Here is a 27,478-nt window from a genome sequence, read left to right as displayed (position 1 = left end):
ACACGTGCATGCTCACAAAACTTTGTGACAGTTACTCGATTTTGCATTCATCTTGCATACATTATTTTTCATGTGCAGATATCCTGTATCGTTTTATATGATTGGTATGTTACTACTGATGTATTTGACTTAGAAAGTTACACAGCTACCGTATGCTTCATTTTCCTGCACTTGTGCTTGTGTGTTACTAAACAGTGTGTTTGTGTCAGACACTATTGTGAACCTTAAAGACTGTGTCCAGTCAATCAAATATGTAAGTTGATAGAACAGTGATGGGGTTTCTGTTGGAACAATGTGACAAGGATACTGGGAAATCCAGTCATAGAATGAATGGAATCTTTCAGACACAAATCCATGGAAAGGGTTGGGGTAGGTGACTATTACAAAGGACAGAAGTTGTGTTTGTTTACTTGCTCATACGTACAATACATGCATGAGTCTTGTTGATCTAATAGCATTAACATTTTAGGGTATGATACGACATCAATCATAGATCTCAATAACATTTGATGTAGTCTTTGATATTGTTGGTAGTATTATGTGTGAAGTGTCTGTCAACTTGGGCAGCCTTGTTGAGTGGAGGCTGTAAAATGATAGATTATTGCCCTTTCCACTTTGCAAAAGTTTGATAGAAAGCCAAGGAAAGATTCTAGTGGTGACTTTTAACTCTTCAGCTTGTGTAAGGTGTAACCATGAGAAAGCATCCACTTCACCAGTCTGTCGCTCCGTCCGAGGATTTTCTGCGGCAAAGTATAGACAGTAAATGGTAATTCTGGTCTTTGCAGATCCAGTCTCGTCCGTTCCTCACGGCGGACAGGGTTGTGCTACTCTTGGGCTTCGGTACAGTGTATCTACACAATGTGTGCTGATACGAGTGAGTGTGAAGCCTCAGTACTGTAAAACGTGTGGTCTGTGACACTGCGCACATTATTGCAGTGTTCAGATGATGCTGAGCGCACAGTACATTGGTTAATAGCAGAAGGGAGGACCGTACCACTGATGTCCACACTGAGTAGAGTAGTCCTTTGCCATATGATAACTCAACCTTGGAACCAGCACACAGCACAGTTTAGCTGTGTATTCATCAGAGCTATTGTGCTGCTACTAGATGCTTATGAAAAGCTTTACATTTTTTTTTTTATCAATATGCAGCATAAGATTAGCATTGGGGAGAACAGTCTTTTATAGTGGATGCACTTGTGGCAAATTCAAGTGCTTTTTGTTTCCTATTTCCTTTTTTTCTGCTTCTTCTTTTGTCAGAAATGTCTTTGATATCGGTGCGGATGTCAATCATATCTGAACACATAACTTGATTATGTGCTTTGTGATCACCAGTGGGATGATGTTGATGTTCATGTTTCTCGTAGCAATCGTGTTTGAAGAGAGTAAGGACAGACTTTTTATATTGTATATTGCAGAGAGAGCATACTTTGTAATTTGGTTTCGTAAGTGCATTGTATATGCCTTAAACTTATCGATTTGACTGCATATGTGTCGATGGTCATATTTTGTTAGCGTATGCTCTATATTAAACAGATGTATACACATTTGATGTATATCATTACACTGAAACAGTGTTTATTAGTTTTGACCTCTAGTGTATGTCACAGTTATATAAGATAATGGTATTTTTTCCCCCCTCAAAAGGATGAAGGGGAGTGGAACAATTGTATAAAGATTTCAGCCCACATTGTCCATAAAATGAGAGAGGGAGAGAGAAAGAGACGAGACTAAACTTGCATATTTGTATTTATGACACTGGCCACTTGTATAGGTAGATAAAATTACTAGGCCAGGAGTCTGCTTCTTTAATAAAAATGTTTCTTTCAAAATATTTCTGGATGTGCACTCGACATGTTTCATTTCACTCTTTCACCGTTGCCTGATCTTGAGGATTATGTTGGGTGAGTGTGTGTGTGTGTTATTTATGTCTGTACATGTATGGAAAAATTTCTGTATGTGAATGTGCATGCATGTGTGTGTGTCTGTGTTTGTGCATTGCGCCATCATATCCCGGGTACGCGTTGCTGCCTTGTACATATACTCTCTACTGGCCACATTTTTATACTGTTTACGTTTGTTTGTTTGTTTGTTTGTTTGTTTGTTTTTCTGTGGTATACTTGTCCATCATGTATACTTGTAAACCCTAAAGATTAATGACCCTGGGAATCAATTTCCATCATGCAGCAAGAGATATTTTCTTGCTACATATTAAAGAGTTCGTTGCAAGGTAGAAGTAATTAAATTACATATACAAGAATCACACAGACTGTAACATGAAAGACAATTCCAAATTGGCTTGACTGTGTCTGGACTCCAAAGCCAAAGCCACTTGTCGCATTAGCTTTGCATACCTCACCTACTTTCTCAGCATTACTGTGGTGGGTAGTTAGAAAATTAGGTTAAACGAAAAACATGTCGGTTGAAAGCTCAGAATTGAGCAAAATGGAGAAATTCTCAAATCAGGAAATAAATGTTCTGTGACTTTATCAGCATTCATTGAGAGTCACAATATCCCACAAACTTTTCTATTTGAAAATCTGCCACCTTTTCCTGGTACATGTAGTTGCGGAGCCTCGCCCAAAATGCCCTCATATACATATTGCATTGAAGCACAGAACCTCGTGTTTAATCTGTGTAAGATCTTATTCACTCCATGAAATCAAAATGTAGTACTGATATGTCATTCACATTTCACAATTCTAGTTTGCAAATTTGGACTAACAAGAATTTGCAAACAGGGGATTCAGTAAACTTTTGTGAGTGGTTAAATTTGTTATCATGAACCACATCAACAATACCAAAAAAAAAGTATTACTTAATCCTTTTCAACGAATAAATTTGCCAATTTTCCAACTTGAAGACAAGTGTTGCTGGAGATAGTATTTTGGCATGCAAACTATGCACATCATGTCAGTGAACTTGCATGTTGTCAAAAGTAAAACCACCACCAAGTATATGATGTATACAATACCATATGGGAAAGCCTTGAGTTTTTGTAACTGGTACAGGAGTCTCTGTCAACACTACGCCTACAGGCTAAAATTCACAATTCATATCCATGGTTAAAGCGCAGTCCATGGACTTCATCTAGTGTGAAATAGTCCTTCCTTGCACATGCGTGTCTCAGTAGAGATTCAATATTGGATGTCTGTTGGGGGATCAGATGTGCCACACACATTCATGCGATCGAGTTTGAACAAGTTTGGTGAATTCCAGCCAAAATGTTCCTCACTCTGATGCTAAGATCTTCCTACTAGACAAATCCAAATAATATTAGCAGCTATGTGTTGGTCAAGTTTGATTTGGCTGTGTTTGGGTGTGCATGCTTACATAAATTGGATCAATACAAATTATGGAACAAGAAAGAAATCTCTTTACTTTGTTGTATGGTTATTTCACATTTATAACAGCTCAGGGCCCTGTTTCATAAAGCTGTTCGTGAAGTTACGCATGACTTGAAGAATGACCGAAATATGAAGTGCTAATATGTGTGCCCATTTCTTTTGTCTTATGTTTTAACAAAGTACTACTGTATGACAATGTTTCATCTACATTGGGTCAAATACACTTTCAACTAAAAACGTGTTAAAACGTAAGAATACTGTAAAACGAGGAATGCTCGCGTGCATTTTAATTTCGTGAATTTCGCGAGCGCCAAGATTCGCGAAATTAAAATGCACACGAAAGTTCTTGTCTACACTATGTGCATTGAATGCCAGTGGCAGTTAGCGAAAATTTTATGTCGCAAAAAAAGGCCGTTGGCTCCAATTCACAAAAAAATTCATGCCGCGAATATATCACGTTTTACAGTAATCAGTATCATCTGCAAATTTCAGCTTTAGCTATTGACAATTAAAAATGATTAGGAACCCGCTTGGCTTGCCACATTTAAGTCGTTCTTAAAGTCATGCATAACTTTACAAACAGCTTCATGAAACAGGGCCCAGTTTTGTTTTTGTTTTTTAATCTGGAAGTATACCACGAACAAAGGAATACCTTCCCGGGAAATGTGTCTAGAACATGTAATGAAAACATTTTGAAAAGTGTCTGGAAAAGCATCTCTTTGTCTATACTTAGCAAACTTGACACAAAATTCATGAAAATCAAAGAGACATACACATAAATGAATACCAGATATCAAGCATTATATATGATGCTAATTTACAATTTATTGTCAGTTAACATTTTTTTTTTCCAATAGTCGTACTTCATGAAAATATGTTGCATAATATTTCACAAAGAAAAAATACCTGGAACATGAGAGCCAAGTGTCATTCTGAAGAAATATATTCACTTTAGCACATCATTGGTAGGATTATCAGGCAAAAATCACTAAACTTGGAATGACTGATAATGAAAACCAAATAGATCAACAACTAAATAGTCTAGCATTGGCACTGAAATATGAAATTACTGTTTGACTTGGATAAGTCAGTTCATGGAAGACATAAAAAAAAAAACACACAATTATTTTCAAGACTGAAACTGTACTTGGAGGTATGAAGTGCTGTAAGATTTTGCAAGCTATATAATGTCACAGCCAAGCAGAGATAGTGTAAATATATGGCAGAAAATGTTTTTTGTTACATACCATTTCCTCCCCCCCCCCCCCCGACTGTTGAGAGTTCTGCATACCCTATTTTAAGGTTTTGAACAACCCCCTCACAGTACCCTTTCCACCTTCCAACCTTCGCACTGACCCACAAAACAGAGTTGCATGGAGAAGGGTGTTCAACTCTCTAGTCGCTTCTTGTCTACCCCAGGAAACAGCCTACCAGAAGATTTGAAATTAATAATCCCCCCCCCCCCCCCCCCCCGATGTAACATCATACACCTTAATGTGTTAATGAATCGTGGTAGTTATACTTTCATGAGAATAAACAGACTCAACTGTACAATGTCACATATTCAGGTTAGTAAACCCATCTGATATTCCGTGGTACTCTAACGATTAAAAAAAAAAAGAACTCGCACATCTCATTGTTAACTTGCATAGCAGGTTGGTACGGTACTGAATACTCACAAATGACAAACTACTACCATAAAATGTCTGTTGGTGGAAACCTATTCAAACACAAAAACTTCTAGTCTTCAGCCTATGGTACAAAGAGATAAAAAATATAATATCAGCAACACAAAAAACGCTGATGTTCATTAATAGACCATGCATCTGAAGGTGTGATTTATAACATTACATTACAAGCCTTTTTATAAACTTTTAATTTTTTGTCATTTTGTTTTATATCTTATATAAATGAACAAACAATAAAAACAAAATAAAAATATTCCAAATCTGACCTTATCGTTTGACCCTGTCACATGCATCAGATCAATTCCAAAATGTCACACTATTGAATAACCACATCTTTAAAACTGTACTGAGCTTGGCACAACTACAATGTACAATATTGTATGTGCAGCTGCAGGGTCTCTGTACCTGATATGCGCACAATGTATACCCAAATATCACGCCCTAACTTTATTACATGCTGCCTCCTCCCTTGTTTGCAATATGTTCACATGAAAATTTTCTCCCATGAGAGAAAAAATATTCTGCCCATGGGAAAACATAACAAGTGGTCCATCATCACATGACCAAGTTTATCCAATCACTGACTGGTATTTGGTGAACTCATTATGATAGCGATGTTTGTTGGTGGTACATGGCATGCCATCATTTTGGACATGCGTCAATTCAAACCAACTGATGTATGCAAACTTATATTTTTCAGTCTTTCCTATACTCTTTGAGACTGATGAACAAAAATGCACACGTTCATATCTATCATACAACTAAAAATAAACCCAAACAAATCACAAAAAACAAATCCCACCACCATGATTCTTCTACTCTGGCAAACACTATCTCTCATGCTATATTCAATACAAAGCAGTCTTTCAGAAAATACACTAAAGAAAGAGAATGATCAAAATAAAGACTCTGTGTTATACTTTTGTTGGATCATTTGATTATTGCACATTGGTCAAAAGTATCAAATGGGAAAATTACAGACTGGAAAATACACATCAGCACATCCCTGATCGAAAGTGCCATGAAACATCACAAATTTTGATCCCATATTCAAGGCCTGCAATGCAAAATCATGACTTTATCTTAAGTCTGCCAATAGTTTACAAAGAAGCAACATTGCACCAACAATAGTCAACCCTGTTTATGATGACCAATAGGAGGATATCTAGCCTTTGTGGATTGCTGGCCTTTATGTACAGGCAATAATGTGTAACCTTTCCTACAATAGGTTATCAATCATATCTGCTGGCGCATGCTCTAAGTAACTTGGCCTATTTTAAACACAAAGATGATGGTCACCATTTGATTCATTAAATCATACTTTTCTCGTTCACATCTCACTCTTCTCTGACAAGGTGATTGGTTCATTGTGGCTATCAAAATAAAATGTATTTATCACTAATAGTAACCACTGTAACATTGTCACTGGCTTTGCATATCGATTGATGGAAACCTATTTTGAGCTAGTACTATTGCCTGATATGTTATCATAGGAAACAGCACTACAGCCATCATCATCATCATATTCATTGTTGTCATCATTGTTGACATTATCTTCCCAGTCATAATATAATCACCATCAAAGTCACCGTCTCTATCGTCTTCATCATCCTCCGCATCATCATCACATTCATCGCCATTGACAACATAATCATTTGCATTAATTCTCATTCTCCTCCTCATCATCTTCACTGCCACTACACTATCCTCTGATCTTCAGATATTCATTTTGCCATTTTTCTATTGTTTGAGCAGTACACAGACAGATGCTACAAAAAGAGCAGGAGTTAGGGGCATTTGTTTTACACCCTGTTTCAAAATGCATGCCAGCCCCATGCATGTATACAATCAAACAATGCCTGCCACATGGGTCACAATGAATTCGATTTTCAAACCCATCTGTCGGTTTAACAGCAATGGGCCAATTCACAAACATATTCAGAGCTGGTGCACACCTGCCAGACGTGCCATGTCATAGCAGTTGTTCAAGGCAACAAAATAACTTGCGTAAAGGCTTGCCTGACACAGTAACAACTGCATGCATGCCAACTGGTTTCCATGTAGGGCCTACTGAAGTGCATTCATCAGGAACAGGTGAATTATGGAGATGGTAATTAGGTCTGTATGGACAAAACAAAACAGAACACAATAATTGTCTACACTACGAACATATTAGTGAAACTGGTCTATTGTGCCCCAATCTAAGAGATTGAAAGTGAAACTCTACGTGCAGAGCAGTGCATCATCTCGTGTCCGTATGCAGGGGAGTGGGAGCAGAGATCTTCTCAGAGTTCCCGGGGTCTTTGAGGGAGGCAGAGGTTGTAGTAGGCTGTCTTGTCCCAGAAGTCAATGCCTTTCCATCCACACCAGCCCTGGGGAAAGGAGAGGGATAGAGAGACAAATTTTACTGGAAATCATCGAGGACTGGTAAAGATGCATTGCCATCAAGAGCATGAGATGTTACATGGTTAATCTAACATTAGTGTCATCTACATACATCAGGCCGAGTACATCACCATACAAGATTTAACTCTTGCATTACTGTGAATTGTTTTCTATAAATGAGACAAAAACAGTACAAACAAAAAACAAAACAAAACACAAACCCCAAACCCCAAACCCCAAACCCCAACTCCCCTTAGGAGAAAACAAGCAAACAAACAAACAAACACAGGATTTTTGCAGAATGTTATTATAACAGCTGTAGGCAATTGTTCAGGTAAGAACAGTTTTTTTTCTGTATTAAGTAATAAATGCAAGATCTATTGTTTAATTGCATTTGGCATTTTTTGTTTGTTTGTTTGCTTGCTTTGTTTTAATACAAGGAAATAAGCTTCTACAAGAGCTATTAATTTATAGCATTTCACACAATTTACCCATTTTGTAATTAATTGCAATTTCTACATTTCTTTTTTTTTTAAAGAGAAATAATGATGCTCTCTTTTATTGAAAAGGAGTGCTGGAAAAGTGCTGATGATAACTATCAAATTTCAACTGATATCAAAGTAACAATATGTATCTTTTTAACAATGTTTACCAATTATCAGAGACTCCAACCCCAAGCACCTTCTGATCTGGAGATTCTCCCGCCCGAAACCCCTAGCAAACGGGAGACTCCAACTTGATGTGCACGAAGCGCGAAGTTCCTAGGGTTCTAGATGTTCTCTGGTGCTATCTAAGGTTTATTTTTTCAACATACGATAGCAATAAGTAAGAAATCCTTTCCACCGGGAGACACAGAGCCAGGGCGGGAGAAATCAAATCTCAAGCCGGAGAACGGGAGATTTTGCAAAAATGGGCTTTCGGCGGGAGATCTCCCGTCGAAAACAGGAGAGTTGGAGTCTCTGAATTATATCTGGTTCAGGTATCAGAATTCTGATCACAATTGAATGAATGGTATCAAAGTAAAGATCAAGGGCACAAAGCTTCATACTTTTTGTTTTTAACTGCTGAATTCCAGTAAGGACATGACAAAGCTTCCTACAAGTTCAGTCAATATTTCCTCCAGAGATAGAAACCCTGATGTAATCTTCACTTGACAGTAACCTGTCATTTGGTGTCATTGGCAATTGCAAAAACTTTCCAGAGAGGGCCTCCAACAAAGGAAGACTGGTAGCCACCACAGCACCTCACCTTGTCTTGTATGATCTTCAGATCCTCGCCACCCGTGTAGTGGGGATCCAGGATGAGGAACTTCAGGTCACCAGTCTTCTCATTGAAGTCCACTCCCAGGATTGTGTGGGCAAGGACGCCACCACCTGACACAGGAGAGATTTCAGTTTGAACACGAAACACATCAGTCTGATTGTCAACTATCGATGACCCTCCTAGCAACTTCTGACTTAGACATACATACATTAATTTGAATGACATGTGCATGATTATCTATCATTTTGTTGTTGTTGTTGTTGTTGTTGACAAGAAATCAAGGGAAGATACAATTAATGTATCCGTCAGTTTGGTTTGTATTGCAATAGACTGGCATATTTTCATGGCAAGGGTTGTAGATGCCACAAAAAAAAATGAATAAAAACATGATTTTAGGAAATTTCAGTGCATGAACCAAATGGACAGTTGTGAGTTGAAGTCAACAAATCAGCTAATTTGCAAAAGTAGTTTTCACAATTGCTATTTTGCGGAGAAAACATGTACAATTTTAAAATTCCTTTAACCCATTGAGGACGGGTTGATTTTGCTACAACACACATTTCCCATAGACACCTGCCCGAGTATACTTGGGACTCATCCTCAACGGGTTAACTTCTCAATCTTATTGTCTGACATTGATGAAACGTTTACCATTCTGTTAATTAAGGTCAAATTAAACATAGAGTGAATTGCACTTTGGCTCTTAATTCTGACTGACGACACAACACACATTTTCTTCTATGCTGCAATATACCACCTGTCGGCATAAACAAGACATGCACACCCACTACCATCATTCCAGCAGTTTGACACGAAGGGTGGCTGTGGAACCATTTTCATCAGGGTATCTAATTGGGGATGCATTGCGGAGAGACGTACCAATCATGACTGGGGTTCCCTGCACCTCAAAATGGAGAGCTAGTTCCCTTCCCTTGGTAGCCAGCTCCTCTCCGTTGGGGACGAACATGATCTTACTCGTTATCTGGAAGGCAACAAATAATGACATTGATGCACAGTGTGGATTCAGTTGGACGGTGCAGCAGCCAAGCTCAAGTTAAACCGAGGACAGCTTCCATTTTAATCTCATATTCAAAGTAAAAAAAGAAGCTACAAACCCTATACACTCTGCATATATATTCAAGCAAATGATACTGTCAAGTTTAGTAATTGGTAACCACTGATATGAAAAATTCAAAAGTTGTCCCAAAAGTATGTTCTGCTTAAACAAAGCTTTATGATGACATTTGCATCACAGGCTGTACTTCTCTGCCCCCCCCCCCCCCCCCAAATTCGGCACAAAATATCTGTAATTGGATGTATATTCGTCATTGCAAAATCAATCATGATTCCTTGCATTCATACATCCATTTTTTTTTTTTTGAATGTCAATACAATTGTCATGAGAGCAAGGCCTAGCAAATATCCCAAAGATATTGGGCTAGCTCAGTTGGCATATTATTGCAAAGTTGGCATATTATGGCAAAGCTGCCCAATGCTGGTGATAACCATAAAACACCCTCACTATCCTATGTTGTATCATTGTTCCTCATGCATTAAAGAAGGAAGTTTTGTCCAGCCTAACAATTTATGCTTTTCTTCCCAACTGGGTATCATAAACACTGCATTCATAAGTGCTGATGCTGGATAGATAAATCCCACTGTTTTTTTCCCAATATTCATCTAATAATTTGTGCTCATTTTGCAAGATATTACTTCTCTGACTGGAGTGATGAGAGTGTTATCTCTCCCATACTGCTTGTGGAAGAGTAAAACCAAGGAGCAAGCAGGCTAGATTATTTCCTGTGAACTGTAAAGTGCAACGTACACAGATTAGATAGTAAAATCACATGCTCACTGTCTCTAAGCTGGCTCATTCTCAGGATTAGATCTCATGAATGTACTGTAAAACATGATATATTCGCGGCATGAATTTTTTCGCAAATTGGAGCCGACGGCCTTTTTTGCGGCATAAAATTTTCGCGGACTGCTACTGGCATTCAATGCATACAGTGTAGAAAAGAACTTTCGCGTGCATTTCAATTTCGCGAATCTTCGCGCTCGCAAAATGCTTGAAATTAAAATGCACGCGAACATTCCTCATTTTACAGTAATCTTGAACTAATTAACAGAATTTACCTAACCTGAGGTGAATTAATCATATCAACAGTCTCCTCTTTATGCACTGTTCTATTTCATGGCTGCATTGTTGTTTTGCATGTGTGTTCTCTTTGTTTCTGTTTGTTTCTTGCTTTTTGTTTTTACCCCTAGGAGCTGGTTGAGTACAGTGCTGACTTCAATGGAGCCGATCCATTGCCTGGAGCCAACAAATTTGGCTGGCTTGTCACCAACATCCACCAATGCTTGTTGGATCTCCTTGTGGGTGGGGATGGCGTGGTCTACATAACCCTGGTTGAACATGAAAATCAAATTTATCTCCATTTAGCAATTATACACAATTTTTTGCAAAATAACAAACCAACAATCAAACAGATAGGGAGCATATTTATAATCTTGAATATTTTTTTAATTATTATCAATGGTACATGACACATTGTTCAAATCTTTTAGTTTTCATCTATTACCATTGCATCATTTGTCATTCAATCAAGGGAAGGGGAAGGTTGCATTAAAAAAAAATAACAATAATATTCCATATTTTTAGGAACTGAGAATTATATTAAACATGTTATCATTACAGATCAAAAATTATTTCTATGTTAGAATTCATGGTAACACTTCGCCAGCTGGGACAGTATTGCACTAAAAAAAAAGATAGCTCAGTCAGTAGAGCACTGGGCTAGCAATCCAGAGGTCTTGGGTTTAAATCCCTACAAAATCCCATTTTCTTTGCTCATTTTTCCACTAATAATAAAAAAAAAAAAAATTGTGGACTTCATTTCACCACTCTTGGTGAGAAATATGCAATTAATTGCTGAGCCACCTAGCTTAAATGGTGATTTGTGTTGGAAAGACAGGCTGTTTTGAATACTACACACTTAAACAATGTATTACTCTTTATACCATAGGCAACACAGCTCACCTGTAACTTGAACCAGGAACACAGTGTCTGCAATGATCTGTAGGCGCAGCCCCACTTGTCGTCGTTGAAGTGGTCCTGCATGTAGTGGTGGTAAGTGTAGTTGCCAAAGACAATGGACTGCTTTCCACCAGCCACTAGAAGGGAGGATTGGAAGGGGAGAGGGAAGAGAGGACGGAGGTTAGAGAGAGAAGGAAATCATTTTGCTGAAAACTCATCTTCAGAGAAACTTTTATCTTGAGCGAAATCACCAAAACGATAATTCATTATTTACAGAAAATCTGTGACGTCTGACAGAAGCTAAAAAGAAAATCATGACTACTGTAAAACCAGAAATATTCAAGTGCATTTCAACTTGGTGAATTTTGCAAAAGTCAAAATCTGCAAAATCAAAATGCATGCGAAGTTTTTGTCTACACTACATGCATTTAATGCCAGTGGCAATCTGCGAAAATTTTGTGCAGCAAAATAGGCCATCGGCTCCAATTTGTGAAAAATTTCGTGCTGCAAAAATATCTTACTTTACAGTATATGACTGTCAGGGCTTGGTCTTGGAGAATCTATATAAATGACATGTAAGTTAGCAATATCAAAACATTAGGGTAGTAAATTACGATACAGAAAGGTTGCATAGGTATCAAATATAAAAACTGTGACAGCTGAATCCCACGACTTCATCTAACAAACATGACTCAAAAGGGTGCATCCACTCTGCTCAATTCTCACCTCCGGAGGGGGACAGCCCCACATGGGTATTCATGAGGTAGACCCGACTCTTGCTGTCCTCTGGAAAGACGAACGCATTACACCTCCTCAGCAGGGGCCTGTCCAGTGGGAGGATGAACTGCTGGTGTAGGGACTGCCTGGTGGACACTTTGGGGTCAGGTAGAAACAACAACGGCAAAGAAATATGCAGTGATTTTACCACTTGGAGATGCTTGCTGGAGTAATATCACATAAACTGCAAATTTGCTGTGTATGGAAGTGTGAGTAATCTCAATGCAGTTTGAGAGTCAGGTCTCAATACCTTTGTGAAAGAAAAAAAAACCAACAAACAAATGTGATATAAATGGTACAGGTATCATAGAATATAGAATCTACTCAAAGGATATAAAAGTTGTATTAATTTCAAGGTAGAAACATGAGAGGATGCAAAAAGAGACAAATAAAGGCAAAGTAACTTTGTCCACTATCAAATACACACACACTCTCTCTTCCCACTGTGTGAATCAGGAGAAAGTGATCAAAACATGCCATTTCCAAAAAACAGAAAAAAAGGGAAAAAATTAGCTTACCTAAACTTGCATCATTCACACCAACTGGATAGACAACAGTAATAAGGTGGGGCAGGCTGGAAGGCTGGAAGTGATACGGCTGGGGTTGGCATATACCGTGTTCCTGAGAGAGGGAGAAGGGAGAATAGAGAGAAAGATGAATAGAAATAATAGAATACCTTCATCAAAACAACACACTCTAATATTTCCCTCATCATCCTCAATGCATGCAGCAGCCTCCTTTTGCAAGTCCTTTGAAGTTTAACATTTTATATACAGTCTTGCAGTTACATTGGGAGGAGCTTCTAGTAGTTGATATGGACTACAGCAGCTTTTCTATTTCTTTGTTCTCCTGAGCCTGCACCCCTCTTCTCCTCCTCTGGAGTGGGTCACATCCTGGCTAGCTTAAAATGGAGCTATACTGATAATTTTTATTCACATTTTTCTCCTTTTTTTTTCTTTCTCTCTAATTTTTGCACTTTGAATCAAACCTAAAACCATTGGACACTTTACTAGTAATTTGTTCAAAAAAGGAATAGAGAAAACTGAAATGCTAGAGAATAGGCATCTACATTGGGGAAAGAACTAATTCAGCCTGCTTGAGATCCTCTATGCTACCACCACTTGACTGAAAAATGCCATATTACAAAGCAAAATAAACAAACATCTTCATTTTAGAAAACTGTGGCATTTCAAAACAAAAAGTAAGTATGAGCAGTATATATTCCAATTCTGCCCCCTTTCACTGAGATAAAAAGCACTAGACATATCTTGGATGAAAGTGGTGTATGATCGGTCTAAGCCTTACCATGTAGTGCCTTGCTATGCACATCTCCATGGCTCTCAGCTGTCTACACACACCCTCAAAGAAAAGGGGAGCTAGATGGGAGACAGGTGCTGATGCAGGTGCCATGACAACAACATCCAGGGGAAGGCTCATCGTCAGACTTTGCATATCTGCCTGATCTATGGTGCAGAGGAAAAAAAAATGCTTCATCAAGGGGAAAAATGCATGATCACTTGAAACCTGGTCTTTACTTAATTGTACTCCCAAAAGTACATGGTCTAAAATTCATAACACGCAGACTATGCTTTAGATTGTATGAAGTCTTTAAAAATTCAAATAATCAATACGGTGTCATCTGAATGAACACCAAATAAATGTTAACTCATTTAATCAGACAGCAGCTCCAAAATTTGTCAAGAAAGCAGGAAGAAACAGATTCTGAATCTCAAATCTCAAATTTTGATTCCATAACATCCATGCTAATATTCATTGCAATGTCCAAGACATTTCTTATGATGAGTATATCATAAGATGGCAATCCCAGAGCAAATACTTTGCCTCAACAGTAGAATAATAAAAAGAAAATGTACAGATATTCAACAAAATGACACCTTATAAGAAATGTACACATTCCTTCAACTTGTTACTGACATGTGTTAGGAGTACTATCATTTCCCCGTCTTGTAAAAGATGTACAAGCAAGTCAAGTGCCCTGTCATCATGCTAGAAAAATAGAAATGTGTTGAAGTCTTTTTGTATTTTCTTTACATTATTGTCAAACTCTGAAATCACATATTGGTGCACCATTCGTTAGTCATCTTATCTAGTTATGATGGTACATGGATTTAACCAAAACTTTAAGGATTCATAGCTTTTGTACAAACTATTGGATTATCCTCACACTCTACTGATACAACTAATATTTCTGCAGAAACAAAACATTGAGGTAATTTCCCTTTACTGCTACAACTCAAATGCCTGGGAAATGGCAAAAAATATAAATACATAGAAGTAGGTTGAATGCTAGAAGACAAACGTACAGGATTGGTACTGTACTATAGGCACATGTGCGTCTTCTTCCTGGTTCTGTGCTGTACCAGTTCTGAATAGAATTTCCACATCTAGAACCTAAATGGCAAACGATGACAATGATGATGATGATAATTGTAAATCTTCAATCAACACATAATATTGTGCTAGTAATGATGGTAATGGTTAAGATAGAATTACTACTGTCATCACCATCACTAATGTTACTACTATCACCACCATCATCATCATAATCACAACAATAACAAAACACAATGATAAACTGTCCATTCCATCTGCATGATGAAGATGAAGGTTGGTTACAGTCACTTCTTATATATGCACTGAACTCTTAAATTTATAAATTCATGAAATAAGATATCATCCTTTGAAAATTCTCATCATTCATTTCTAGCTGCTTTAGGTGAGTGGATGACATCTATAAAATGGCAATCAATAGAGATATTACTTTGCTCAGAAAAATTTAAATGTTGCAGTTACAAAGTTACAATTGGCTTACAATCATGATGAAATGGTATTACTTTGCTTGTGTGTGTGTGTGTATCAACAACCTGAACAAACACACTGATTTATCATGCCACCAGCAGCCACAATGAGTCTCGCAGTTCTCACCGAGATTATGGTAATAAATTGGAATGGTGCTTGATAATTACCTGGCCCTCAACTTTGACCTTCTTGTTCTTCTTTCCAGCCCCACCTTTGCCTCCTGCCACCCCAAACCCATCATCCTCTCCTTCATCCTGCTTATGCTGGAGTATATCTTGGATGCGGTTCCCGGGGGATACCGGCCCCATCACCACGGCACCATCATCACCACTGCCACCACTGGAGGAAGATGGCTGGGAGCCATTACTGACAAGGATGCTTGTTTCCTGGATCTGGTATAGGGTGGTGGGGGACTGCAGCTGGTTCTTCAGGAGCGCATACTGTGACAGAAACACATCTGGCAACTCTGCATGGCATTAAAGACACAATATGATCCAATGAATGTACATCCGTACTGACTGGATGTAAGACACACAAACATTTTAGCAATTACATTATAATATCATTCTAACAATGCAATTTTGTGAATCCTTCATTCAGGCTTGAAACAAATACATTTTCATTTAAAGACAAGTTTACAAAGTGAGTTTGAAATAAACAACAGCATTATGACAGATCAACCTGATTGCATATCACCGATGTCACATCACCTTTTTACTTCTGTTTAGTACTGTCGCAGACTCATTGTCAATATCATTTGGTTCATCCAAGGCTCTGTAGAATCACATTGTTGAAAGGCATGATTTCCCATCAGTGGCATGTCAGACAGCCCTTAGTTAATTCCTGTCCCCAAGAAATACCAAATCTCAGCTCATGTATAGCATCTGCATATAATGTCTCATGAAATGATATATTTAAATGTCTTACAGGTCAGGGTTCAAACTTTTCAATTTGCGGTTAATAATCAATCACTTTTATCTTACACAAATGATCATCAGGTATTTGAAATAAATATATAATTCACACCATATATATTTCATATTTCCTTCTAAATTCAGCACACAGAAAGTATTCCTAACACTACGAGAAGGAAAGTTCCCAACCACACCTACCCCCCCCCCCCAAAAAAAAGAGAAATACAATGATACTTCAATGCAATACCAACAATCCCACCTGCTGTTAGAGCAGCATGATCATACCTGTCTTTTGTTGGTAGTGGCACTTCATGCTCATCGTAGATCTTATTCTGAACATCAGAACATTTCTGGTGAAATCGCCAACATCGGTCACAACTTTGACATCACACGGCCGTCGCTCCTGGGTCTCCACATCGTAGATCTGTCCAGTTTCCTCCAGCACAATATCCTCCTCGTTGGTGAAAAGCAGCACCACTCTACCGCAAGAAAACAAGTTCTGAAGGAGGGGCAACAGATCAGACACAGATGATAGAGATGTCTAGAGAACAGGGATGAATTATCAGATGAAGTCCCTGCATAGCCTAACTGCTGGTTATCACAGAGCTCGGGTACAACAGAGTCTAGAGAAAATAATGGGAAAATGTCATCATCCTATGATCCTATGACTTTGTGACAGCAATCTAATGATAAGAACAAAGAGAACTGCTAAGCATATCTTTTTTTGTGCAATTTCTCTCTTCTCTTTCTCATAATCATCAAAAGTGATACATTATAATTGGGATATGCGTTAAGTATATATAAATACTTTTTAAAAAATCTATCATATAATTCAATATTTTGCCCAAGTACTAGATATGCAATAAAGAATCTTGTTCAAGTGACCAATTATGGCCATGCTGTACTGATGAGGCAGGATTGTCAGTTGCCACCACAATGTACTCAGTGGATGGAATAAGATAGCATGTTATGAGGCAGCATAGCTTCTTCTCACAGCATTTCACCTTTGCAATTTCACCAGAGAGCATTTCAGTGACATAGCTTGGTAGAGTTGATGTTGAAGATTGAGTTAGGAAAAGGCCCAGCACATTCACACCTGCAACAACGAAAACATACAACATAGTTCAGGATGGGCAACATCAATAAACAATCAATATAAACAATTGGGATGATATGCATACTGACACAATGACTCTATTTTTTTTTCAATGTCTCTATCAACATATAGTTTGTAGCACAGAAATCCCTTTGCTGGAAAGGAAGTTTGAGACTTGTAGCATAACTCACAAACCATTTTTTTTTCTCATTGACAATCATTAATATTTCAAAGCATAAATATACTACTGTAATGAATTAAAAAGCATATAAAAAGACATTGAACACACGAAAAGAAAGCATCTTTAGCTAAATTATAAACCAGCTACGTTCTGGAAAAAACAAATAAGATCATGAGTTTGTGTAGACGTATTTATTATACATGGAAGTCTTATACTATAAGGAAGTTTGATGGATGTACTCCCTCCCAAGGTGCTTAAATCTGTCTACCTGCTGGAAGTAAGGAATTGATGATGATGGCTTCCTCTGCCAGATCTCTGCCCCCGGCCAGCTGAGAGCAGCTCAAGATGGTGATCGGTCCATCATCATTTCCTGAACCTTCATTATCAGGTCCAATCAGCAGCAGTGTCTTTGCAAAGTTGAAATTCTTTATTTGCTATTAAGAAAAAAAAAATAATGACAACAAGGATTTGATCAATTGGTCTGACAAAAATAAAGGAATTTATACGCAATGTGACAAATTCTGCTGTAATTCTACATTCAAAGAAAATATGAATTTACTTTAGAAAAGACCATTTTAAATAGAATCACTTTCCAATTTTCATCCACAATCCCATTGAGAGAATGAGTAAGAATTATTGAAGATATTAAACTTCAAGAGAAAAAAATGGTGGTTTCCTTCTTTGGATACAATACACAACACAATTTGTGTTTATACTGTCACAGATACTATCAGAGTGTTTAATGTGTTACTGATTTCTACTCCATGGCCTACGCATCAGTTTTAAAACCTCAGTATTTACATCCTGACATGTGGATTCTGTGGAGTAATTAGTATCCTCCTCGCAGGAGTAGAAAAATGCAATTTTAAAGAGTCATTGTTCAGATGATGTAAATATTGGTTGACTCACAAAATACTGAAAATAAATTTAAAAAAAAAACACATTTCAAAATAGACTACATATACCAGGTACTGAAATTCATTACTGTACTATGGTACTCTCTATTCTGAAAACTTGGTGAGGCAAGAATGATTTGTAGGAGTTATCAAAATGAGTGTTTTAGGTAAAATTTCATAGGACAGTGGTTAAACTTTAGTTCTATTCATTGTGAAATTTTGAGCCATTGAATATAAATTTGATATTTTCAACAAAAATTGTGTTTGGATATCTTGACTGACTGACAAGTAAAACATGTAGTGAGAACTCTCCCTGTTCACTGTGAGACATGAACACTTTTATTTTTTACAATTTTAGCTTCAAAAGTTCAATATCATAGAAGCTTGACCGACATCATGTTCATATTCCAATCAAGAACGAACACCGTCCGTAATTAATCAGGGATGGGGTTAGACCGATAATATCTGTTTCTTCACGGTGGGCTTCTTATCTGAGTGATGTTGGGACATGTCTGACCATACATGTCCCAACACTGGATAAGAAGCGAACCGTGATTGCGTGAAGAGACAGATACAATCGGTCTAACGTAGCTAACGTCATTAAGATGCCTGGATGGGGTTTGAGCCATGCCGGAGCTGCAGCGCTGCCAACATTGCCATTGGAAACTAGTTGAGAGTGAGACTCCCATAGGCCAATGCTATAATTTAGGAGTCAAAATGAGCTGATGAGTGAGATCAATAGAAATGCATGCAAATGAAATAAAGTTTTAGACTGAGAAAGGACCGAAATGAGTGAGTCTCACTCTCAATGTCAAATGAGTGAGAGTTGGCAGCCCTGGACTGTAGCTGCGGAGTATAGCTTCTAATCTATCCTGAGTATCCATACTCGTACCACGACAGATGAGTTACGAAGTTTGACCTAGACCTCCCAGTGCCATTACTAGAGGCTAAAATGATGATGGTTTTATCATGCTATGGGTATAGCCAAGTTCCACAGCCTGCACATTGTGACAGACACAGCACTCTAGCAGCGTCAGCGCATCAGCAAGTTTTCTTAGTTGCAGCTGTGTAGCTGTGGCTAACCAACGTGATTCAACGTAGATGGGACTTAAGTTTGACCTTTCACTCACATATGGAATTGGAACGAACAGCTTTTTAGTGGTACCGTTAAGACAAGCCAACAAATAACTTGTACAGAAAACTTGAAAAAATAACAATCAATCTCTTTACACAAGTTTACAACACTCTTTGTCGAAGAAAATACGATAACTATACCTCAATAGCGCCAGAGAAAATCGTAACGCCAGGACCACAGGGCGCTGCCATCTTGACGATGACGTAAAATGAAATTTGTCTCGATTAATACGTTTGCTCTGATCAAATTTTATAAATAGTATTTTCACCAAAATGCATATCATTAGTCAAGTCAAATAATAGTATGACAAAGAATATATTTCAAGCAATCGATTTCTTGAAAATTTATTTAAAAATACCCAGGTTTCTATTTCTAACACTGATCACGATTTCTCTGTTACGTAAATTCTCGTACTCAGCTCAAGAATCTCTCGTGTGTGGTGTGAGTCGTTGAACGTGAAAAGCAGATTTTACAGAGTAGCTAGGTAGCGCAGCTCAGGGAGGGAGCCGGGAGAAGATGACGAGAAACTGTTCGTTCTTTGAAGTAAATCTACGAGTAGACTTGCGAAGACCTGCATTATCTTAGAAGTTAGACTTCACGTGTCGTTCATTACCAGGGATCAGTTCACAATCTCTGCAAAATGGTTCGAGGAGGTAGAGACAGTCGGCTTACCTATCTTCAGAATTTGTCATGCGGCGCTGTAGCCGGGTTAACCAGTCGCACGTTCACATCGCCCCTTGATGTCGTGAAAATTCGGATGCAAGTAGGCACGAAAGAGACTCTTCAGCAAGGCTTCTTGCGATCGTTTGCCAACATTTACACCTCACATGGAGTCAGAGCATTTTGGAAAGGAAATCTTATCGGTTGTTTGCGACTGAGTCCATTTAGTGCCGTCCAATTCATGGCATTTTCTAAGTGCAAGGTATTGCTAGCAGACGACACCGGTCGTCTGACTGCGTCGAGAGCAATGCTTGCTGGAGCTCTCGGCGGGATGACTGCGACGATAGTGACTTACCCAACAGACATGGTAAAAACAAGGTTGATTGTGCAGCCTACCGATCGTCAGAGGAGAAGATACAAGGGAATCGTTCATGCGTTCAGACTCATTCTCAGGGAGGAAGGATTGCTGGCATTTTACAAAGGGATGTTCACATCATTACTTGGCAAGTCAACTCGTTTGGTCCTTGTCACCACTGTCATTGCGCATTATAGAATGGGTAGCGAGAATCCTGCGATCTGATTGGTCGAGAGCTATGTGTTCATTTTTACTGGCCGCACGCTGAGTCACAGTGGTAAACATGTTATCGCGCACTTAGCAAGAGTACGCGTACTTGTAACAAAGGTTCGCGCACTAAAGCAAGCGTTCGCGCACTCGGCTTGGCCATGCATCCAGTAAAAACTTTGCATGGCTGGCCATGCATCCAGTAAAAACCGTAAGTACGGGTATGCATGCCCTTTACGGAAAGCCAAAAGGAAATGCATCCAGTAATTTTGTCATCGGGTAACACGATAGAAAACTGGGTTTTTGACAAGAAAATTACCCATTCTATAAATCAAATGATGCACATGTCTTTTCGTGCGTCAGTCGGAATATAGTGTGCATGCGGTAACTATGGAATTTAGCCTAAACCCACTCGGCTTCGCCTCGTGGGTTAAGCATTCCATAGTTACCTTATGCACACAATATACAAATGACGCACAGGTCTGAGTGCGTCAGTCGGAATTGTGTGCATAAGGTAACTATGGAATGCTTAACCCACGAGGCGAAGCCGAGTGGGTTTAGGCTAAATTCCATAGTTACCGCATGCACACTATATTCCGACTGAAGCACGAAAAGACGTGCGTCATTTGATTTATAGAATGGGTAATTTTCTTGTCAAAACCCAGTTTTCTATCGTGTTACCCGATGACAAAATTACTGGATGCATTTCCTTTTGGCTTTCCGTAAAGGGCATGCATACCCGTACTTACGGTTTTTACTGGATGCATGGCCAGCCATGCATAAGTTTTTACTGGATGCATGGCCAAGCCGAGTGCGCGAACGCTTGCTTTAGTGCGTGAACCTTTGTTACAAGTACGCGTCGCGTACTCTTGCTAAGTGCGCGATAACATGTTTACCACTGTGACTCAGCGTGTGGCCAGTAAAAATAAACACATAGCTCTCGACCAATCAGATCGCAGGATTCTCGCTACCCATTCTATAATTCCGACTGACGCACTCAGACCTGTGCGTCATTTGTATACTGACTGTCACTTGAGACTGAGTGTCAGTGTCACATATCGGAATCTAGTGACAGTGTTCTACTAGTACCAGTACTAGCTATACCAGTGTTGACCTGTATAGTTTTAGTGTTAGTGTTGTTGTTGTTGGTTTTTTTGTCTTTCGTCCCTCCCCCCCCCCCACTTGTACTACAGGAAAAAAAAAATACCCTTGACTCACCTTAAACAACTAGAGAAAAACCCTAACTCCTGCCTCAATTTTTGCGAGATGTTGTTTTTCATGAATTGACACCAACGCTATCAGTATGATGGACTATAGTATAACCTTGCGCATGGCAACATTTTCACGTGTTGTTAAATTCACGATCCAACTGTGAGTCATGAAATTAGTGAAAATTAAAACCGCAAAAATAACAGCTCATACAGGAGTATTTAATGGCATAAGGATTATTGTAAGGGGTGGGAGTTTCTACATATTCATGGAACATTCTTGCCAAAGTAGCATCAATGATGTACGTCTCTAATAGACTGGTCAATTTAAAAAAAAAAATGAATTGAATCAACATCTTTCAATGCTGATGTTATCACAAGTTATCTTTGAAAACAAATCTTTCCACAGGTTCCATACCCTTCAGTGCTGGAACGTTTGCAGCCTATGAGTTTCTGGACATGTTTTCTTCCAAACCCCGCTACATGCTGACTCCGCTGGAGAACTTTATCAATGGATGCCTTGCTGGTGCCATTGCACAGACACTGTCTTATCCATTTGACACAGTCAGGAAGAAGCTACAGGTAGAGATTCTCATCCATACAATGATATCATCAGCTGAGAACCAGAGGGGTGCTATAGCATTCTAAGATTTTAGCATTTAAATAAAAATTATGCAATCAATTTTCATGAAATAAAAAGTTTATGTAATCAAAAGTGGGTAGATTTATAAGCATTATTCAAAATACTGTAAAACGAGGAATTTTCGCGTGCATTTTAATTTCGCGAATTTCGCGAGTGCCAAGATTCGCGAAATTAAAATGCACGCGAAAGTTCTTGTCTACACTATATGCATTGAATGCCAGTGGCAGTTCGCGTAAAATTTCATGCCGCAAAAAAGGCCGTCGGCTCCAATTCGCGAAAAATTCATGCCGCGAATATATCATGTTTTACAGTATGAGGTAAAATAGCACCCTTGTGGTGATGATTTTAACATCTTACTAAACATTGAAAATAATTTGAAATTGACACCATGATGTAAAGGAGATTGAGCTCTACATCCAACCATTAAATCAGTACCCCCTTCTACCCCCCCCCCCCAAAAAAAAAAAAAAGAAAAGAAAAGAAAATAAATAAATAAATAAATGAAAAAATGTGATAACGCCCTTCTGGTTCTCAGCCAATGATATGTCAATTTCATTCTTCTATTTGAAAAATGAGAGTTGCTTGTTTTTATATGAGTTTGTGATATTTCAAAATGAGCTGTTTGAATTTAGTTTTGATGTGGGAGACAAAAGGAGCTTCTTACCAATACAATAGTATTCAACTTTCTTTCTTCAATGCCTTTGTAACAAAGCTTGCTTGTGAATTCCACTCTAAGGGTTTGATGTTACAAATGTTTTTTTCTTCCTTTTTTTCCCAGGCCCAGAGCAGAGTGATGAAGAATGGAGGTGGAGTGGATCTCAACTTCCACGGCATGGTGGGATGCTACAGAGCTATCAAGACAACATATGGCTGGCAGGGGTTCTGGCGAGGAAACACAGCAAATCTATGCAAGGTGGGAGGGGGACTGATTTTGCTACAACACGCATTTCCCATAGACACCTGCTCGAGTATACTCGGTACTCGTCCTCAACGGGTTAATATTATTTCTTTGTGAACACCATTACATAAAATGAAGGATGGAAAGAGGCAGAATGTGTAGAATTATGGATAAGTGTGGAAATAAAGTGACATTTCAAACAATGTGGTGAGAACATTCTCTTTATCCCCCCCCCCCCAAAAAAAAAAGAGGAAAAGATCATCATTATCTGTTACATAGGATAGTCAAAGTAGTTTGGCAATAGCACATATAGCCAATGTTAATTTCTAATTGTCAAAGCATCATCATTAAACCAAATGTAAGATGGTTGTAATAAATTCACAACTGATTTTACACGACTTCAGTGTCTCATGTTCACAACATATACCAAAATCACATCCCCCAACATCATTTTTGCTGCTTTTCTAATTTGCCATTATTTTGCGAACCCCGACACATGCACAATAATGTGTGCGTATTTTTTTTTGTTTTGTTTTCCATAAAAAGGATATGTCTAGTGATGTTGTGGTCTTGGAAGACCACTGCAAATGGTCCACTATCACATACAATTAGTTATCCATTTTAATACCAACTCAACTGGTATATGACCAACTTATGTAATATTAGGGATTATAAGAGGGTCCGTACTCAAATATGCAAATTTGAAATGAATTGATAAACATTTTGTGTATTGCTTTTTATCTATCCCCCCCCCCCCCCCTTCTCATGCTCTTTCTCTCTCTTTCTCCATCTTCCAGATAGCACCCTATGCTGGTTTCATGTTCATGACATTTGAGGCCTGCAAGAAGGTTTTCCTCTACGAGAATGGCTACACAATATCTCCCTACGATGCCACCCCCATCTGCGGAGTGGACCAGTCCATGAAGCCAGGGGAATTGAGGATGTGGAAAGACCGACACAGTTGATACCATTTTAGTGTTCTGGAGGTGTTCTCAGTGCCAATAGATGAGGGAATGTGCAGCAGAGAATAATGGTGATAGTTTATGCAGCTCAATATGCAGCTGTATTATGCAGATATTGCCTTTTTGGAGGTGCACTATAACACATGACATCCCTGCAGGAGTTATATCTTCCTAAATTTCCTGAAGAGATCATATCTGTGAGAAGCACTTCAAACTATCAGGGCAAGTATCTTTTTTTTTTGGGGGGGGGGGGGGAGGGGGCAGACAAAGTAATATTTGTCATATGGTCTACATAAATACACATAATACACATTGTCACAATACACATAATCTCCTTTTGCAGCCAGTCAAATTCTGGATTGTATTACCTGATGTGACATAATTGCAGGCAATATAACAATGTTGTTCCATGCTGTAGAAGTCGCTTAATTGTGTGTATGACCAAAAGCAGACCAATATTTATGTAGACCATCTTATCAGTTATATACACAGCTACTACCAAATATGTGAATCTTTTTCAGGTATTAATGCCTGTACTCCCCAGCAGATTTTAGAAGCATGGTGGTAATTTTGTGGGGAAAAAAAAAAGATTGATATTGTGCTTACATGACCTTTCAGTGCTTTTGTCAATGTACGTACTGCATATATGTGCACCTTGCTTTCCAAAAGCTACGTTACCGACAGGTGTATTGATATTTAGATACCTCAATACATATCTTAATGGGAACACTGAAGTGTTGGGTCTTTCTTTTGCCAGAAGAAAGTATTGTGCAAATGAAAGTTGGTCATGCTTCTGATATGGCCATTACATTTTCTCTCCAGTATATTGGATGTGCTGTATACACCACATACATCTTCACAGGGGTATTGTTTTTGTTTTTTTCTGTAATGATATACAGTGCACTCCCGTTACAACGAACACGGTCATAACGAAATTTCGTTATAACGAAGTAAATCTTCTGGTCTCAAAATTATCACCATTAAAGTCTATGGTACAAAATTCGCTTATAACGAACACGGTTATAGCGAAATTTCCATTATAACGAAGTCTTTTCCGAGCGCCACAGACAAAGAAAAACAAAAGAAATGTGCTCCGTTATAACGAAATGCGAATTGCTTTCGAAAATACGTAGCAGAACAAGCATTTATAGCGTCTCTGCATAGGTGAACGCTTCACACCACTGTGTGTTCGCTCCTTGTGTCACGCACAGTTTCTGAGGGGAACTTGCGTTTATTATTGTAATACAGTTATCCCACCACATTTCACATAGCTTTCCAGTGTATGATGAGTATTCAGCAAACAGAGTATGATATACATACGTTGTTTCCTTGTTTTCGTTATATATTGTATTTGTTCGGTTATAACGAAAGAAAACTGCCGGTCCCGAGTATTTCGTTATAACGGGAGTGCACTGTATACACACAAGCCTTGAAATTATCAAATGAAAAATAAGCCCTGTCATGCCCACAGTTCATGTGCACTTACCTGTGCATATTGGAGTGTATAGAATATTTATGCATATAAATGATTAATCACACAAAGAATTTTGTGTCGTTTGAGAGAACATTTTCTAGAAAGACAGCACAACAAACTGGGGGTTCTCTTGGTAATTGCTGTAACTGACACACATGTATAATTATCAGTGTTTTGTTTTGAATTACTGTCAGTCTGCAGAAAATTTTGTAACCATGTCAAATTCTTTGCAAATCCATGCAATCCAGTATGCATTCAGATCTACACTGCATACATAACTGTGTAAACCAACCTTGAGCATTCAGATATTCTTGAAATATGTTTATAATAATAAAGTAGCAGAATTAAATTGGTGCAGTATACTGGGATAGTAAATGAAATTAGATATGTTTTTAGGAGGGTGCAGGAATTCTGTTCGTTTTTACCATTGTCTTGACTGAATAAAATTGGTTTTATCCATTTGCTATGTGTCTTCCATGGATACTATGATAGGTACACATACACTGCAGAGTTGAGTAATTTATTCATTACATCATACAACCATACTCAACACGGATCAATCAGTCTTACTGTAGATTAAGCTCAAATTGAGTTGTGAATGTTTTGCAACTTGCTCTTCATCAAACTAGGTAAGAGTTGTTTATTGGTGCCCCGCCAGTTATTAGAATTCACTGCAGAGTTGATGCCTTAGAGGTGGTCAACAAGTGGCATAATATTGTACACTGTATACTTGAAGAGCTACAGTCATTTGGTATTATGAATGGAGATTCTACAACAAATTATCCACCAGATTGCATTGAAGAGTGTGTGACCAATAAAATTACAACCCTTACGTCAGCACTTGCACATTTACATTGTGGGTGTGTTTACTGGATCTGAGAGGGCTGTTCTGTCCAAAGTGCATGTACATGAATGTAGAAAAAGACCCATGATGAACACAGATCCAACTATTCATATAAAACCAATCTGTCAGTACTGTGGGCACTAACACACAAATACATAAAACAAGACAGAAAGAGCATATATCTCATTAAACCCTGTATTGACTGTAATCTAAAAATGTATTTCACATACTGTAGTAAAAACGCATTGCCATTTGGAATGACAAAGTTGAATTATACGTCTCTTGGGTGTGTGTGTGTGTGTGTGTGTGTGTGTGTGTGTGTGTGTGTGTGTGTGTGTGTGTGTGTGTGTGTGTGTGTGTGTGTGTGGTACAGATGCACAGCTCTGTTTGTAATGAAGTCCTTGGGACTTGCAGCTTTCTTTCATTATATCGAAATTTCATTATAGCCAAACAATAATTATACAGTACCAGTATATAAATAATAAAGGTATAGATGAGTGATAATCATAGGACTTTAATATTTACTTCCTTGCAACAAGAGTTTTGTTATACAATACATATTGCAACCGTGTTTATTATAATGGGAGTGCACTGTACATGTGAGTATGTGTACAAAATGTACTCTGTGAGCATGTGTGTGTGTGGCGTATGTGTAGGATGTGGTGTGTGGTCTGTGTGTGTGTGTGTG

General features: G+C 38.4%; 2 protein-coding genes across 2 annotated transcripts; one reads left to right on the top strand and one right to left on the bottom strand.

The window, feature by feature from the left end:
* Positions 1 to 6,961: 6,961 nt before the first annotated feature.
* Positions 6,962 to 19,730, bottom strand: LOC139709840 (ufm1-specific protease 2-like). The gene is made up of 14 exons (XM_071621801.1): positions 19,680 to 19,730; positions 17,777 to 17,942; positions 17,236 to 17,327; positions 16,517 to 16,730; positions 15,485 to 15,783; positions 14,822 to 14,909; positions 13,803 to 13,960; positions 13,016 to 13,118; positions 12,447 to 12,593; positions 11,724 to 11,857; positions 10,946 to 11,089; positions 9,563 to 9,665; positions 8,669 to 8,793; positions 6,962 to 7,407 (listed from the first exon to the last, which is right to left on the bottom strand). Exons 1-14 carry the CDS (start codon positions 19,728 to 19,730, stop codon positions 7,321 to 7,323), a joined length of 1,911 nt encoding a protein of 636 aa, XP_071477902.1. The 3' UTR covers positions 6,962 to 7,320.
* A 449-nt stretch (positions 19,731 to 20,179) lies between these two features.
* LOC139709851 (solute carrier family 25 member 43-like) lies at positions 20,180 to 24,675 on the top strand. The gene is made up of 4 exons (XM_071621812.1): positions 20,180 to 20,702; positions 22,379 to 22,551; positions 23,391 to 23,525; positions 24,308 to 24,675. Exons 1-4 carry the CDS (start codon positions 20,180 to 20,182, stop codon positions 24,473 to 24,475), a joined length of 999 nt encoding a protein of 332 aa, XP_071477913.1. The 3' UTR covers positions 24,476 to 24,675.
* Positions 24,676 to 27,478: the final 2,803 nt, after the last annotated feature.

Source organism: Diadema antillarum, unplaced genomic scaffold, assembly GCF_040938485.1.
Source record: "Diadema antillarum isolate AM-2024a unplaced genomic scaffold, OU_Dant_1.0 seq00001474_RagTag, whole genome shotgun sequence".
Classification (NCBI taxonomy): Eukaryota; Metazoa; Echinodermata; class Echinoidea; order Diadematoida; family Diadematidae; genus Diadema; species Diadema antillarum.
The sequence above is the reverse complement of the archived record's forward strand: the minus strand, read 5'-3'. Positions and strand labels throughout refer to the sequence as shown.

Bases quoted from the DNA above. Each gene is read 5' to 3' on its own strand.
- LOC139709840 (XM_071621801.1), bottom strand. From the start codon at position 19,730: ATGGCAGCGCCCTGTGGTCCTGGCGTTACGATTTTCTCTGGCGCTATT. The intron at 11,858-12,446 runs GTGAGAATTGAG...CCTCCCTTCTAG, and splicing joins GGGGCTGTCCCCCTCCGGAG to TGGCTGGTGGAAAGCAGTCC. The intron at 8,794-9,562 runs GTACGTCTCTCC...CTCCTGTGTCAG, and splicing joins GGGAACCCCAGTCATGATTG to GTGGTGGCGTCCTTGCCCAC.
- LOC139709851 (XM_071621812.1), top strand. From the start codon at position 20,180: ATGGTTCGAGGAGGTAGAGACAGTCGGCTTACCTATCTTCAGAATTTG. The intron at 22,552-23,390 runs GTAGAGATTCTC...TTTTTTTCCCAG, and splicing joins CAGTCAGGAAGAAGCTACAG to GCCCAGAGCAGAGTGATGAA. The intron at 23,526-24,307 runs GTGGGAGGGGGA...TCCATCTTCCAG, and splicing joins ACACAGCAAATCTATGCAAG to ATAGCACCCTATGCTGGTTT.